Here is a 17606-nt window from a genome sequence, read left to right on the forward strand (position 1 = left end):
TGGATTTGGGAACCTGTGGGCAAGGTTCATTTTCAAATGTTCCGTGGTTGTGATTCGAGTGTCCTCTGTTCATTCCAGGTATGCTGTGTTTAATGAAGACGGCTCTCTGGCTGAGTTGAAGGGTTTCGAAGTGAAGAGGAGAGGAGAGCTCCAGCTCATTAAGATCTTTCAGTCGTCGGTGTTCGAGGCTTTCCTCAAAGGAACCACTCTGGAGGAGGTGTACTCCTCGGTGGCCAAAGTGGCTGACTACTGGCTCGACGTTCTGTACAGCAAGGTACACAAATAAAAGTTTAAAACAGCATTCTAGTATCATACGATATCGACGTCATGCTTTCAGATGTGTTTTGTGTAACTTGGGTTAACCAGGCGTTTAGAAGATATTTGAAAAATGAGTATTGTATGCAGACAAAGTGTTTATCACAAAAGCTGATCGTTCCCCCTTTGGTTCTCCAGGCGGCCAACATGCCCGACACGGAGCTGTTCGAACTGATCTCAGAGAATCGATCCATGTCCAGAAAGCTGGAGGACTACGGAGAGCAGAAGTCCACGTCCATCAGCACCGCCAAGAGGCTGGCCGAGTTCCTGGGAGACCAGATGGTGAAGGATGCCGGTCTGAGCTGTCGCTACGTCATCTCCAGGAAGCCCGAGGGTTCGCCCGTCACCGAGAGGTGGGCCGCTCTGAAAACACACTTCTACCACACCAGGCGGTCTTTAACGTCGTACACGTTCTGGACAATGTGCAAACTTTGACATCCAAGCAGAGCTAAGCAGGTTGAAGGCGAGACGAATTCCAGGTGGGAGTGGCTCCGTGGGTTTTTATTTCATGGTGGACATTCCAACCTGTCGTATTAGGAAAGGTACAGGTGTCATAACTAATGACAGCGCCTTGTCCTCAAGTGTCCCTTTAAGACATGATGACAGTGACAATATCATTTTATCTTCAGGCTGTAGCCTCTCTAGCTGCAAGTAAGTTGTCCAATAATTAAATTCAGTTTATTTGTAGAGCCCATTTTCACAAATTACAAATTCCCCTCAGAGGGCTTTACAATCTGTACATATAGACATCCCTGACCTTTGACCTTTGACCTCACATGGGATCAGGAACAACTCTCAAACAACCCTTCAGGGTAAAAGGTCAGAACCCTTGAGGAGAGAACAGAGGAGGATCCCTCTCCAGGATGGACAGGTGTCATAGATGTCATGTGACCAGAAGGAATCATTACACACTAATTAAAACACAGGAACAACACAATGAAGATGACAGAGTGGATGAAGAGTTGGTAGTCGGCATATTCCACCATCCAGACCTCCACGGTCCATCAGGCAGATGGAGGTGGAGAGGAGCAGTGGGCGGAGTCTCAGCAGGGGGCGGAGTCTCAGCAGGGCCATGGCGTAGTTGGTAGTCGTCATATTCCACGATTCAATTCAATTCAATTCAGTTTATTTGTATAGCCCAATTTCACAAATTACAAATTTGTCTCAGAGTGCTTTACAATCTGTACACATAGACATCCCTGCCCCAAAACCTCACATCGGACCAGGAAAAACTCCCAAATAACCCTTCAGGGGGGAAAAAAGGGAAGAAACCTTGAGGAGAGAACAGAGGAGGATCCCTCTCCAGGATGGACAGATGCAATAGATGTAATGTGTACAGAAGGACAGATTTAGAGTTTAAATACATTCAATGAATGTGACAGAGTGTATGAATAGTTCATAGTAGGCATATTCCACGATAGAGACCTCCACGATCCATCAGGCAGATGGAGGTAGAGAGGAGGAGTGGGCGGAGTCTCAACAGTGGGCGGAGTCTCAACAGGACAGTGGCGTAGTCAGGAGCAGGAATTCCACGACCCAGACCTCGATGATCCATCAGCAGATAGGATCTATGCCGTCTCATAGGGTCCGATGACCCCATGAGACGTGAAGTCAAAAGGACTCCGGGGAGAAAGCAGAGTTAGTAACGTGTGATTGAGAGATGAACATTCATCCTTAAGGAGAGAAAAAAGAGGAGATAGGTACTCAGTGCATCCTAAAACGTCCCCCGGCAGCTATAAGCCTATAGCAGCATATCAAGGGGCTGGACCAGGTGAACCTGATTCAGCCCTAACTATAAGCTCTGTCAAAGAGGAAGGTCTTAAGTCTACTCTTAAACGAGGTGACTATGTCTGCCTCCCGGACTGAAGGTGGAAGCTGGTTCCATAGAAGAGGAGCTTGATAACTAAAGGCTCTGGCTCCCATTCTACTTTTTAAGACTCTAGGAACTACAAGTAGTCCCGCATTTAGTGAGCGTAGCTCTCTAGTGGGGCAATATGGTACTACAAGCTCCTTAAGATATGATGGAGCATCAACAATCAAGGCTTTGTACGTTAAGAGAAGAATTTTAAAAGTGATTCTTGATTTTACTGGGAGCCAGTGCAGAGCAGCTAGTGCAGGAGTGATGTGATCTCTGTTCTTAGTTTAGTGAGAACACGAGCTGCAGCATTCTGGATCAACTGGAGGGACCTAAGAGATTTATTAGAGCAGCCTGATAATAAGGAGTTGCAGTAATCCAGTCTCGAAGTAACGAACGCGTGAACCAATTTTTCTGCATCTTTTTGAGACAAGTTGTGCCTGATCTTTGAAATATTACGTAGATGAAAGAATGCAGTCCTTGAGATTTGCTTTACGTGGGAGTTAAAGGACAAGTCCCGATCAAAGATAACGCCAAGATTCTTTACAGTGGTGTTGGATGCCAGGGCAATGCCGTCTACAGAATCCACATCACCAGATAATTGATCTCTGAGGTGCTCAGGGCCGATTAAAATTACTTCGGTTTTGTCTGAGTTTAACATCAAGAAATTGCAGGTCATCCATGTTTTTATGTCTTTAAGACATGCTTGAATTTTACCGAGTTGGTTGCTCTCCTCTGGTTTTATCGATAAATATAGTTGAGTATCATCTGCATAACAATGAAAGTTTATCGAGTGTTTCCTGATAATATTGCCCAAAGGAAGCATGTATAAGGTAAATAAAATTGGTCCAAGCACAGAACCTTGTGGAACTCCGTGATTAACGTTGGTGGTTATCGAGGCGTCATCGTTTACAAATACAAACTGAGATCGATCTGATAAATAGGATTTAAACCAAATTAGTGCCGTGCCTGAAATGCCAATCGACTGCTCCAGTCTCGACGATCCAGACCTCCAGAATAAATAACAAGGGAACAAAATGTCAAAAGCGACACAACAATAGCTTGGTTGAAAACACACTGCCATGACAATAGATGTTATAGATTTTCTGATGTTGTTGCGATCAAATAAAATGATGTCAAGACGCTAAGTGTTTGTGGAGAACAAGCACTCCGTGATATTATAAGAAATAAAAGCTTTGTGTTTAACACTCATTGATTTGTGACCTTCTCCATCAGAGCCATTCCTCTGGCGATCTTTCAGGCCGAGCCCAGTGTGAAGAAGCATTTCCTTCGTAAGTGGTTGAAAATGCCCGGCCTCCATGACTTGGACATCCGCTCGGTGAGTTTTTTAAACAAATGTGTTGTGCACTTGCTTTTGGTTTTGTGTGTGAATTCTCTTTGACATAAAATGTCTGCTGCTGGGCCTTTTCAGATTCTCGATTGGAGTTATTACATCGAGCGGTTGGGAAGTGCCATCCAGAAAATCATCACCATCCCCGCAGCTCTTCAACAGGTGCATGTCAAACACGTCTCATTGAGCGCACAGCCCTTGACGGATAGGTAATGACATCATTGTGTCATCAGGTGAAGAATCCGGTCCCCAGAGTGAGGCACCCCGACTGGCTTCACAAGAAGCTCCTGGAGAAAAACGATATCTACAAGCAAAAGAAAATCAGTGAGCTGTTCACCAGCGAGGGAAAGAGACAGGTGAGTTCACCTCAAACCGTTCTGTCAACTGTGACGGAAAATGTTGTCCCCACCTAAGATGGAGTCTTTTTAAACTGAAATGATGAATATGGAAGAACCTGAACTCGTCTATGAAATCATTTATTCTTGCAAGAAGAGTCAATGACATCATGTATGTAAGGAAACAAGAAGGAGGAGGAGCCAGAAGGAGACTTCTGTCTTCAGGTCATTTAACCAAATGATCCGATCACTGATGATCAATCAAGTGATCAGGTCCCTTTTCTGAGGATACTCAAAGGAAAGATCCTGTGAACTATAACACTCTCAATCAGGCTTCATCCTGTCCTCTGGTAGAATGTGTCTCCACAGGTGATTGTTTTTATTTTTATTTATTATTTTTATTTTATTAGTGTTCAGAATCTCACATACACGTATTTACATTTTTCAGATTTTATGTATAAAGAGAAGTTAATTTTTTTAAATTTTAAAGAAACAAAAACAATACCATAGTAACTAGGGATGGGCGATATGGCCTAAAATCCATATTGCGATATACATTGCAGCTATTGCGATAACGATATATATCACGATATATACTGTAAATCATAATAGAACCATTTCAGAACAGGTTACATAGACTCTAAGGAAAGCCAAACTGCTAAATGTATAAAACAAAAGAAGAAAGAAACTTAGTATGTCGTTTTGAGAACATTTGCGTTGCAGACGGTTGCAGCTCGTTGTCACGGTCGCGACCGTGTCACCGGGCTTGACGCGGTGGGGGCGTGGCCGGACTCCGCTGCGCGCGGCACACACCGACAAGCAATCACAAATCAACGGGACTATAAGAACCCCAGCTTGACACCCACGAGTTGTGGGATCATTGTACTATTGTCACATGCGTTATTGTTATACGTAATGTACACCCGCCAGAAGATTACTCGTTCCGTCAGCAGCCAGCCGATCATCCGTCTGCCTAGTGCCTACCCGTTCCTGCCTCGCGCCTCCCGCGATCACCGCCCGTCCCGCTGGGTCCACATCCGCTGGGTCCACATCCTGTACACATCGTGACACTCGTGGCACTTTATATTTCGCGGGTCATGGATAGATCGCGTCAAACATGCAATATCGCGATAGAGCAATATAACTAAGATCTCTATCGTAGGCCATTTTTTATCGTTTATATCGTATATCGTTTATATCGCGCATTCCTAATAGTAACAACTATAAATAAAGCCGGGAGAAATCATTTTCCATAGAGTAAAGAAATACTGTCAGGCCATTTATCTGTGACATAGTTGAAGTGATTCTTTCACATCGTGTCCAAGAGAATACAATGAAGCATATATCACATTCCCCTGACGCAACACGGTCAGAACCCCGAGATGTTGGCCACGCCGCCTCCCCTCTGGTTCGAGGCGGTGTCTCCGGCCCCCTGAAGCCCCTCGATGCCCCGCGGTTGTTCCTGAAAGCCCTCTCTTCTCCCAGGTGGCCCACCAGCCTCTTGAAGCGGGCCACGCTGCGGACATAGAGGACTTTGGGCTTCCAGCCAAACCTCTGCAGCCAGCCATCCTCATCAGCACCAAGCGGAAGCGGGCGTCTCAGGGGCAGGACAGCCAGGTGGAGTCTCAGGATGTGGAGCTCACTCAGTCCTGGAGGGAGATCCTGGGGCCGCCCCCCCCGACGGGACAGACGCGGGTAAGCTAACGACGACCAGCGCAGAGTGTTGCCTGTTGGGTCAGATGATTCCTCTTCTTCTGGAAATATTTAAATATTATAATGGGGCAACTGTGACTCTTCAATCAGAGTATCGAGGGTTCGATCCCCGGCTCCGCTCGCCCGTATCGATGTGTCCTTGGGCAAGACACTTAACCCCCGTTGCTCCCGCAGCTGTGCCTACGGTGTGAATGTTAGTTACTCCTGATGGCCGGGTGGAACCTTGCCTCGTAGCCCCTCCCATCAGTGTGTGAATGATGTCACGAAGTGTTAAAGCGCTTTGATTGGTCGATAGACTAGCAAAGCGCTTTAACACTACAGGTCTATTAAATGCATTGGACATGACACAGATACTTTGAAACAATTTGTTATCGTATTCCCAAAGTAATATTACAAAACGTTCAAAGAAGGGTTTGGTCTGTGTCCAGGAGGAGCGTCAGTCGTGGCTGCGTTACCATAAGAAGAAGTGGGAGCTGCAGCTGAGACAGAGGAAGGAGAGGAAGAAGAGGAGGCGGCTGCTGGACGGCGAAGCTCAACCCGGAGGAGGAGGAGTGATCCGAGACGGCCCCACCACCGGCCTGGGCAGCTTCCTCCGCAGGACGGCACGCAGCGTCCTGGACATGCCGTGGCAGATTGTGCAGGTGAGGGAAAGTCGCCACACTATCGGCCACTAGTTTAACACGGGCACAGACGCTCTAATACGCTCGTGTTCCTCTCAGATTGCAGAGACCAGTCATCCTGGGCTGTACAAGTTGTGGGCTGTGATTGGTCATGACCTCCATTGCATGAAGCTCAACATCCCCCGGGTCTTCTACGTCAATCAGAAAGTCCCCAAACAGGAAGAGAGAGGAGCCACATACAAAAAGGCAAGCAATAAGAAAATGTAGTAAGAAATAATTTTTTTACAAACGTATTGTCAATATAAAGTTAATCAAATCCTTTTTTCTGCCTTCAGGTGAACCGCCTGCTGCCTCGCTCCAACATCGTGTACTACCTGTACGAGTACTGCGTGCCAGAGGACATGTACCAGGAGCACATCAACGAGATCAACGCCGACCTGTCGGCTCCGGACATCGAAGGCGTCTACGAAACGCAGGTATCACCTCGACCCCTCCGGGAGGCCATCAGCACCTCACTCGTCCCGCCTGCATGTCATCGTGAACAGAACGCTCTCTTTCAGGTCCCGCTGCTGTTCCGTGCCCTGGTGCAGCTCGGATGCGTGAGCATGGTCAATAAACATGTCGTGAGGGATCTGGCTGGCAGGGAGGCCGACACCTTTGACCTGGAGCATCTGGAGAGACGCTCTCTGGCCCAGTTCAGCTACCTGGAGCCTGGTGAGAACCTTATCTCGATGTCGCAATGATCTTATAGGATTATTGTATTTTGTATTCATCATTTACCTAATATTTGTCCTGTAATCATGTGATCATTCACTTCATCTGTGACCAGTTTTACACGGTTATGTCTCCTCTCTTCTCAGGGAGTATTCGCCACATCTACCTGTATCACCACAGTCAGGGCCACAAGGCTCTGTTTGGCCTCTTCATCCCGTCTCAGCGCAAAGCCAGCATCTTCGTCCTGGACACGGTGAGAACAACATGTTGTTGTTTATTCAACATGTTTTTATTTCTTGGTGTTTCTACTCGTATCCTGTCCAGTGAGGTTCCTCCAGTGCCAGCAAACGCATGGCGGCTTTAGTGAAAGCTTAATTGTAGATTTGTTTTTATTTACCAAAGAAGAAATAAGGCAGATATCTATGTCGACGCATTCCTCTCCAGCTGGCGGAGAACAAGCCTTAAGGTCGATTTTTTTTTTTTTTATCTCCCAAGGTCCGAAGCAACCAGATGCCCAACCTGAGCAACCTCTACACCGCCGAGCGCACCGCCCTCCTGGAGAAGACGAGCGAAGAGCTCCTGCCTCCAGAGAAACACAACTTTGAGGTCCGAGCTGAGAATGACGCGAAGGCTATAAACCGCGCCCTTCAACGCATCCTGCTCAACTACAAGGTCAAACACAACGCAGCCACTTAAATACTATCTAATCCATTCATGCACCCCTGTTGCTGCTTCTGTTCATGTGGAGGATACATCGGTGATGTTCAACCTGTTTCCGTTGACAGGAGGAGCGCCGCGGGCCCACCCTCATCGCCGTGCAGTCTAACTGGGAGCTGCGGCGGCTGGCGGCGGCGATGCCGGTGCTGGAGGAGTTCCCGGTCGTCCCGGTGCATGTGGTCGATGAGATCAGCTACAACGTGCTGGACTGGCAACGCCACGGGGCCCGGCGCATGGTCCGCCACTACCTCAACCTGGACAGCTGCTTGTCCCAGGCCTTCGACATGGCCAGGTATAACAATAATAATAATAATACATTTATTTTATAAGGCGCCTTTCAAGGCACTCAAGGTCGCCGTACAACACATTAAAGACAGTTAAAACGTAAAGGATGAAAGATTACATCATGAGGAGAGAGAGGAGGACAGCCCTCAGACCACGCTCCTATAGGAGGACAGCCCTCAGACTACGCTCCTATAGGAGGACAGCCCTCAGACTACACTCCTATAGGACAGCCCTCAGACTACGCTCCTATAGGAGGACAACCCTCAGACTACGCTCCTATAGGAGGACAACCCTCAGACTACGCTCCTATAGGAGGACAGCCCTCAGACTACGCTCCTATAGGAGGACAGCCCTCAGACTACGCTCCTATAGGAGGACAGCCCTCAGACTACTCTCCTATAGGAGGACAGCCCTCAGACTACTCTCCTATAGGAGGACAGCCATCAGACTACGCTCCTATAGGAGGACAACCCTCAGACTACGCTCCTATAGGAGGACAGCCATCAGACTACACTCCTATAGGAGGACAACCCTCAGACTACGCTCCTATAGGAGGACGGCCCTCAGACTACGCTCCTATAGGAGGACGGCCCTCAGACTACGCTCCTATAGGAGGACGGCCATCAGACTACGCTCCTATAGGAGGACGGCCTCAGACTACGCCTCCTATAGGAGGACAGCCTCAGACTACGCTCCTATAGGAGGACAGCCCTCAGACTACGCCTCCTATAGGAGGACAACCTCAGACTACGCTCCTATAGGAGGACAACCTCAGACTACGCTCCTATAGGAGGACAGCCTCAGACTACGCTCCTATAGGAGGACAGCCTTCAGACTACGCTCCTATAGGAGGACAGCCCTCAGACTACTCTCCTATAGGAGGACAGCCATCAGACTACGCTCCTATAGGAGGACAACCCTCAGACTACACTCCTATAGGAGGACGGCCCTCAGACTACGCTCCTATAGGAGGACAGCCATCAGACTACGCTCCTATAGGAGGACAACCCTCAGACTACGCTCCTATAGGAGGACAGCCATCAGACTACACTCCTATAGGAGGACAACCTCAGACTACGCTCCTATAGGAGGACAGCCTCAGACTACGCTCCTATAGGAGGACAGCCTCAGACTACGCTCCTATAGGAGGACAGCCTCAGACTACGCTCCTATAGGAGGACAGGCCTCAGACTACGCTCCTATAGGAGGACAGCCTCAGACTACACTCCTATAGGAGGACAGCCTCAGACTACGCTCCTATAGGAGGACAGCCCTCAGACTACGCTCCTATAGGAGGACAGCCTCAGACTACGCTCCTATAGGAGGACAGCCTCAGACTACGCCTCCTATAGGAGGACAGCCTCAGACTACGCTCCTAGGAGGACAGCCTCAGACTACCTCCTATAGGAGGACAGCCCTCAGACTACGCTCCATAGGAGGACAGCCTCAGACTACGCTCCTATAGGAGGACAGCCTCAGACTACGCTCCTATAGGAGGACAGCCTCAGACTACGCCTCCTATAGGAGGACAGCCCTCAGACTACGCTCCTATAGGAGGACAGCCTCAGACTACGCTCCTATAGGAGGACAGCCTCAGACTACGCTCCTATAGGAGGACAGCCTCAGACTACGCTCCTATAGGAGGACAACCTCAGACTACGCTCCTATAGGAGGACAGCCCTCAGACTACGCCTCCTATAGGAGGACAGCCCTCAGACTACGCTCCTATAGGAGGACAGCCTCAGACTACGCCTCCTATAGGAGGACAGCCTCAGACTACGCTCCTATAGGAGGACAACCTCAGACTACGCTCCTATAGGAGGACAACCTCAGACTACGCTCCTATAGGAGGACAGCCCTCAGACTACGCTCCTATAGGAGGACAGCCTCAGACTACTCTCCTATAGGAGGACAACCTCAGACTACGCTCCTATAGGAGGACAACCTCAGACTACGCTCCTATAGGAGGACAGCCTCAGACTACACTCCTATAGGAGGACAGCCTCAGACTACGCTCCTATAGGAGGACAGCCTCAGACTACACTCCTATAGGAGGACAGCCCTCAGACTACGCCTCCTATAGGAGGACAGCCTCAGACTACGCCTCCTATAGGAGGACAGCCCTCAGACTACGCTCCCTATAGGAGGACAGCCTCAGACTACGCCTCCTATAGGAGGACAGCCTCAGACTACGCCTCCTATAGGAGGACTACGCTCCTATGGAGGACGCCTCAGACTACGCCTCCTATAGGAGGACGGCCTCAGACTACGCTCCTATAGGAGGACAGCCCTCAGACTACGCTCCTATAGGAGGACAGCCTCAGACTACGCTCCTATAGGAGGACAGCTCAGACTACCTCCTAGGAGGACTACGCTCCTATAGGAGGACAGCCTCAGACTACGCTCCTATAGGAGGACAGCCTCAGACTACGCTCCTATAGGAGGACAGCCTCAGACTACGCTCCTATAGGAGGACAGCCTCAGACTACGCTCCTATAGGAGGACAGCCTCAGACTACGCTCCTATAGGAGGACAGCCCTCAGACTACGCTCCTATAGGAGGACAGCCTCAGACTACGCTCCTATAGGAGGACAGCCTCAGACTACGCTCCTATAGGAGGACAGCCTCAGACTACGCTCCTATAGGAGGACAGCCTCAGACTACGCTCCTATAGGAGGACAGCCTCAGACTACGCTCCTATAGGAGGACAGCCCTCAGACTACGCTCCTATAGGAGGACGGCCCTCAGACTACGCTCCTATAGGAGGACAGCCCTCAGACTACGCTCCTATAGGAGGACAGCCTCAGACTACGCTCCTATAGGAGGACAGCCCTCAGACTACGCTCCTATAGGAGGACAGCCCTCAGACTACGCTCCTATAGGAGGACTACGCTCCTATAGGAGGACAGCCCTCAGACTACGCTCCTATAGGAGGACAGCCTCAGACTACGCCTCCTATAGGAGGACAGCCCTCAGACTACGCTCCTATAGGAGGACTACGCTCCTATAGGAGGACGGCCCTCAGACTACGCTCCTATAGGAGGACAGCCCTCAGACTACGCTCCTATAGGAGGACAGCCTTCAGACTACGCTCCTATAGGAGGACAGCCCTCAGACTACGCCCTCAGACTACGCTCCTAGGAGGACAGCCCTCAGACTACGCTCCTATAGGAGGACAGCCTCAGACTACGCGCTCCTAGGAGGACAGCCTCAGACTACGCCTCCTATAGGAGGACAGCCTCAGACTACGCTCCTATAGGAGGACAGCCTCAGACTACGCCCTGGGAGGCCTAGACTACGCCCATAGGAGGACAGCCTCAGACTACGCTCCTATAGGAGGACAGCCTCAGACTACGCTCCTATAGGAGGACAGCCTCAGACTACGCTCCTATAGGAGGACAGCCTCAGACTACGCTCCTATAGGAGGACAGCCTCAGACTACGCTCCTATAGGAGGACAGCCTCAGACTACGCTCCATAGGAGGACAGCCTCAGACTACGCTCCTATAGGAGGACAGCCTCAGACTACGCTCCTATAGGAGGACAGCCTCAGACTACGCTCCTATAGGAGGACAGCCTCAGACTACGCTCCTATAGGAGGACAGCCTCAGACTACGCTCCTATAGGAGGACAGCCTCAGACTACGCTCCTATAGGAGGACAGCCTCAGACTACGCTCCTATAGGAGGACAGCCTCAGACTACGCTCCTATAGGAGGACAGCCTCAGACTACGCCTCCTATAGGAGGACAGCCTCAGACTACGCTCCTATAGGAGGACAGCCTCAGACTACGCTCCTATAGGAGGACAGCCCTCAGACTACGCTCCTATAGGAGGACAGCCTCAGACTACGCTCCTATAGGAGGACAGCCTCAGACTACGCTCCTATAGGAGGACAGCCTCAGACTACGCTCCTATAGGAGGACAGCCATCAGACTACGCTCCTATAGGAGGACAGCCTCAGACTACGCTCCTATAGGAGGACAGCCTCAGACTACGCTCCTATAGGAGGACAGCCTCAGACTACGCTCCTATAGGAGGACAGCCTCAGACTACGCTCCTATGGGAGGACAGCCTCAGACTACGCTCCTATAGGAGGACAGCCTCAGACTACGCTCCTATAGGAGGACAACCTCAGACTACGCTCCTATAGGAGGACAGCCATCAGACTACGCTCCTATAGGAGGACAACCCTCAGACTACGCTCCTATAGGAGGACAGCCCTCAGACTACGCTCCTATAGGAGGACAACCCTCAGACTACGCTCCTATAGGAGGACAGCCCTCAGACTACGCTCCTATAGGAGGACAGCCCTCAGACTACGCTCCTATAGGAGGACATCCCTCAGACTACGCTCCTATAGGAGGACTACGCTCCTATAGGAGGACAGCCCTCTGACTACGCTCCTATAGGAGGACAGCCCTCAGACTCCTATAGGAGGACAACCCTCAGACTACGCTCCTATAGGAGGACAGCCCTCAGACTATGCTACTATAGGAGGACAACCTCAGACTACGCCTCCTATAGGAGGACCCTCAGACTACGCTCCATAGGAGGACAGCCTCAGACTACGCTCCTATAGGAGGACAACCTCAGACTACGCTCCTATAGGAGGACAGCCTCAGACTACGCTCCTATAGGAGGACGGCCTCAGACTACGCTCCTATAGGAGGACGGCCTCAGACTACGCTCCTATAGGAGGACAGCCTCAGACTACGCTCCTATAGGAGGACGGCCTCAGACTACGCTCCTAGGAGGACGGCCTCAGACTACGCTCCTATAGGAGGACGGCCCTCAGACTACTCTCCTATAGGAGGACAGCCCTCAGACTACGCTCCTATAGGAGGACAACCCTCAGACTACGCTCCTATAGGAGGACACCTCAGACTATGCTCCTATAGGAGGACAACCTCAGACTACGCTCCTATAGGAGGACGGCCTCAGACTACGCTCCTATAGGAGGACAGCCTCAGACTACGCCTCCTATAGGAGGACAACCTCAGACTACGCTCCTATAGGAGGACGGCCTCAGACTACGCCTCCTATAGGAGGACGGCCCTCAGACTACGCTCCTATAGGAGGACGGCCCTCAGACTACGCTCCTATAGGAGGACGGCCCTCAGACTACGCTCCTATAGGAGGACGGCCCTCAGACTACGCTCCTATAGGAGGACGGCCCTCAGACTACGCTCCTATAGGAGGACAGTGTGGGAGACTACACATTCAGATTTTGTTACAGGAAACATTCAAAGTTGTAAAACTCATATAATTTCCCACACAGGTATTACCACTTGCCCGTGGGCAACTTGCCTCAAGATGTGTCCATCTTCGGCTCAGACTTGTTCCTGGCGAGACATCTACGGAAACACAACCACCTGCTGTGGCTCTCGCCCACCGCCAGGCCCGACCTCGGGGGGAAAGAGGCCGATGACAGTCGCCTGGTCATGGAGAGTGATGACAAAGCCTCCGTGGAGATCAATGCTCAAGGATGCTACTCCACAGGTGCTCACCCACCGGGAACACGATTAATCTGCCTCCAACAGGACTGTATATTTTATTTTAAGCGTCTTTCTCTGTCTGCTTCTGTTTCTTGCAGTGTGTGTGGAGTTGGACCTGCAGAGCCTGGCAGTTAACACCATCCTCCAGTCGCAACACGTCAATGACATGGAGGGTGGAGCCAGTCTGGGGGTCAGCTTTGATGTGATCCAGCAGGCCTCGTTGGAGGACATGATGTCGGGGAACCAGGGAGCCAGCGCGCTCGCGAGCTACGATGAGACGGCGCTGTGCTCCAACACCTTCAGGTGCGTAAACATTGAAACCCACATGCATATGGTCAGGTGGGGCAGGGAAGCACGCCGTGTTGTCCTCACCTCCATGTTGTGTGAGCAGGATCTTGAAGAGCATGGTGGTTGGCTGGGTCAGGGAGATCACGCAGTACCACAACGTGTACGCCGACAACCAGGTGATGCACTTCTACCGCTGGCTGCGCTCGCCCAGCTCTCTGCTCTACGACCCCGCGCTGCACCGCACGCTGCACAACATGATGAAGAAGGTGTTCCTGCAGTGAGTGACGCATCGGCCTCTATATGTTGTGTGATGCATCAGCCGACTGAGGGCAACCCATCTGAGTTGTTGCTTTGCTGATCTGTCCTTGGGTCGAATATTATTAATGTCTGGTTTAGAGTTGGGTTAAACTTGTGATCTGTGATTCTCACCACGATGCTTTTATCTTTTATACCTCGTATATGTCTCCACCAATTTATATGCATGAGGGCAACAACGCCATTGTTTATGAATCATTCTCTTGTTCTGCTGTCAGGTTGGTTTCAGAGTTCAAGCGTCTTGGCTCTACCGTGGTGTACGGGAACTTCAACAGGATCATGTTGTGCACTAAGAAACGCAGAATAGACGACGCCATCGGCTACGTGGAATACATCACCAACAGGTCAGACACTGCCCTCTGGAGCCAGTATGGATATGTGCTTTATGAAGGAATGTAATCACTCGATTTATGCAATTGTATAATCATATCATAATAATGTATACTTCTAGAGCGCTTTCCTAGTACCCAAAGACGCTTCACAGGGGACACGAACAGAACAGAAAGAGAGCAGACAGAACAAACTAACAGGACGTGTGTAACAATGAGAAGGAAAGCAGACGGGAGGAGCTGTGGGTCGTATCGGGGTCAGGGGTCAGCAGGGGAAAGAGTTCAGGAGGTGTGTTTTGAGGGCTTAAATGATGGTCGGGGGGGAGCCTGACGGATGTGGATGGGAGAGCGTTCCAGAGGGGGGGGGGGGTGCTGAGAAGGCCCGGTCACCCCAGGTCCGGCGCTTGGTCCTGATGGTCTTCAGAGCGGTTGTGCCGGCGGACCTGAGGCAACGGGTTGGAGCGTGGAGGGGGAGGAGTCAGAGGGAGGGGGAGGGGCCAGGTTGTTCAGGGCTTTGTAGGTGATGAGTAGAAGTCTGAAGTCCATCCTGTTCTTGACCGGGAGCCATGAGGTGGTGTGGCACCGGGTGAATTGTATAAACGGTAGTCGTATTTGCATCCATATATAATATTATACAAATTGAACTATACCTGTATTATAGTCCATATAAGTCCATATTTGTGTTTGTTTGTCGTCAGTAGTTTGAAGTTAAAGTCGGAACACTAAAATAGATTAAATAGCTTGTTGTTCGGTCTCCATCATGGGAATTGAATCCTGTAAAGCAAACCGCCCATTAGACTAATGCAGCGCCTCAAACTTCTGCTGTTGCCCACTTAAAAATAAAAGTGTTGGTGCCGCAGCGCCACAACAAACTGCTAACAAACTGGTCCGTGCTGAATTTTTTATTGAAAGAAGAAGAAATAAATGATAAACTGAGTCCACCTCCTCTTTGCAGAATAATATGTGTACAGTTCCAATGGCTCTGTCCTGACTCCTGCATGACGCGTCATATGACGGATGTTTAGGCTGTGTCTACCGGACACTTTACGAAGTGCACTGCAACACAGAGCCCTGACATCTGTGGTGCCCTCCGTCTGATGAGTCTGTCTCAAATGGAACACTCACGTTCACCACTTGGCGGAAGTGACGGACGCAAATCTGTTCACGGCAACCGCGAAATTAAGCCGGGAGTGACGTACGCAAATCTGCTCACGATACCCGCCAAACTTAAAGTGACCAAATGAAGCACTTCTTGCCCTCTTGTTATCCCTTGTTTACCTTTCTCCACCCCATGTGGAAACTGCGATACCTCCACCATCGCGGCAGGAGCCTCCGTGGTCGACCGCTTGTGCTACCGTAGCCATCTCGTCCGCCATTGTTTTAGAAATAAAATGAAAAGCTGGCGAAAGGGCTCCTCCTCTTCCGCTACGTCGCCAAGATGGCGCCCGTTGAGGGCGAGTAGTGTCCATCGTTTACACTGCATGTTCTGCCCGTCTGCAGGGCGCCATGCGGGGACTCAGTGCTCTGATGCTGCTGGTTGTGTCAGTGTGGCGCCCGAAGCCTGAAAGACAAGCTCCAAGTGCTCAAGTGTCCGGTAGAAGACACAAGTCTCTGAGCTCAAAGACTCGAAAACACGTTTCCTCCTGAGAGCCGCTGAGCTTCATGGGAAACGGACGTCAACAAAAACAACATCTCGCTTTCAGGGGTCTTGTTTTTATGAAATTGACAACGCTGATAACATCAGTCAAAACCTTGACGGCACGTCTGTCTTTTCCCAGCCATGGTCAGTGCAGAAAGCCACAGACTTCTCCGAGGTCAGCGAGCGTCACGCCCCGAAGCCTCAGGACACGTCAGCTGTTGCTCTGCATCGTACTCAGAAAACTGTTGTGCGATGCTGTGTGTGACCTTGTTGGAGGCCAGTTGTGTGTGACCTTGTTGGAGGCCAGTTGTGTGTGACCTTGTTGGAGGCCAGTTGTGTGTGACCTTGTTTGAGGCCAGTTGTGCGATGTTGTGTGTGACTGTAACGTAATTCAGAATTGAACAGCCTGGAAGAGCTTATACAATACTACGAGTCTGCTGTAGTTCTCTCCTTTAGGGAGACGTTTATTCACTGATCAAAAGCAAAGTACAAACCACGGGGAGCTCTCCTCAACATGCAAGTCGAGGCCCGACAACCACACACCTTTTAGCACATCAAGATTCCATCTTTTATACCCAGATCTCGTCACAGGTGCATATCCCATCCCTCGTACCCCCGGGTGGGGGCTGTCTGTTGGCCGTGCGCCCCTCTTGGTATGTGTAAATACTGATAACAAGTGTGAATGTTGAATACGGTCAGGCGTGTAGCTGCCCTTGAGCTGCAGACACAATATCTCTGTCTCCTCACAGGCAAAGTGCGTCTCTTCTGATGCTTTGCCGGAACCTAGACATTACGGCCCCTTCAATAAATCAGATTAATATTAACAGTGACCTTGTTTGAGGCCAGTTGTGTGTGACCTTGTTTGAGGCCAGTTGTGCGTTGTGTGTGACCTTGTTTGAGGCCAGTTGTGCGTTGTTGCCCACGGATGCCTCTTCTACAAAGTATTCACCAAGTTTCCTCTGAAGAGCTCCAGTGGCTTCTCTCCGTGGCTCTTGTGTCTTTTTAGTTTGTTGGGCTTCCTGCGAAAGGAGTCAGCTGAGGGGCTTCGGGCATCTGATCCGGACGCCTCCCTTTAGAGGTCTTTCAGGCTCGTCCAATGGGAGGAGACCCCGGGGAGGACCATGACCCGCTGGAGGGACTACCTCTCACGGCTGGCCTGGGACCCCCACATGAGCGGGAACAGGTTGAGAGGGAAGTCTGGGTCGGCCTGCTGGGTCTGCTGCCTGAGACCAGACCCCGGAATAAAGGGATGGATGGGTGGGTGGGTGGATGGATGGATGGATGGGTAGGTGGGTGGATGGATGGATGGACGGATGGATGGATGGGTAGTTGGGTGGATGGATGGGTAGGTGGGTGGGTGGATGGATGGGTAGGTGGGTGGATGGATGGGTAGTTGGGTGGATGGACGGATGGATGGGTGGGTGGATGGATGGATGGGTAGTTGGATGGATGGGTGGATGGATGGATGGGTAGGTGGGTGGATGGATGGGTGGATGGATGGGTGGATGGATGGATTGGTGGATGGATGGATGGATGGGTAGGTGGGTGGATGGATGGGTGGATGGATGGGTAGGTGGACGGATGGGTGGATGGATGGATGGGTAGGTGGGTGGATGGATGGGTGGATGGATGGGT

At 50.7% G+C, this 17606-nt stretch overlaps 1 protein-coding gene across 2 annotated transcripts in view; it reads left to right on the forward strand.

Annotated features, from left to right (window-relative positions):
* The window catches only part of pole (polymerase (DNA directed), epsilon), a 29128-nt gene that overhangs the window by 8511 nt on the left and 3011 nt on the right, over positions 1 to 17606 (forward strand). For both annotated transcript variants that reach the window (XM_056418941.1, XM_056418942.1), the window contains exons 24-40: positions 79 to 274; positions 454 to 668; positions 3407 to 3509; positions 3603 to 3683; positions 3755 to 3877; positions 5342 to 5551; positions 5998 to 6210; positions 6289 to 6435; positions 6525 to 6665; positions 6750 to 6903; positions 7050 to 7156; positions 7399 to 7575; positions 7689 to 7912; positions 13184 to 13404; positions 13499 to 13703; positions 13792 to 13965; positions 14222 to 14347. In XM_056418941.1, the coding sequence (XP_056274916.1) occupies positions 79 to 274; positions 454 to 668; positions 3407 to 3509; positions 3603 to 3683; positions 3755 to 3877; positions 5342 to 5551; positions 5998 to 6210; positions 6289 to 6435; positions 6525 to 6665; positions 6750 to 6903; positions 7050 to 7156; positions 7399 to 7575; positions 7689 to 7912; positions 13184 to 13404; positions 13499 to 13703; positions 13792 to 13965; positions 14222 to 14347 (2817 nt within the window). The remainder of the gene's footprint in view (positions 1 to 78; positions 275 to 453; positions 669 to 3406; positions 3510 to 3602; positions 3684 to 3754; positions 3878 to 5341; positions 5552 to 5997; positions 6211 to 6288; positions 6436 to 6524; positions 6666 to 6749; positions 6904 to 7049; positions 7157 to 7398; positions 7576 to 7688; positions 7913 to 13183; positions 13405 to 13498; positions 13704 to 13791; positions 13966 to 14221; positions 14348 to 17606) is intronic.

The sequence above is a fragment of the Pseudoliparis swirei genome, chromosome 7 (genome assembly GCF_029220125.1).
Source record: "Pseudoliparis swirei isolate HS2019 ecotype Mariana Trench chromosome 7, NWPU_hadal_v1, whole genome shotgun sequence".
NCBI classification, from domain to species: domain Eukaryota; kingdom Metazoa; phylum Chordata; class Actinopteri; order Perciformes; family Liparidae; genus Pseudoliparis; species Pseudoliparis swirei.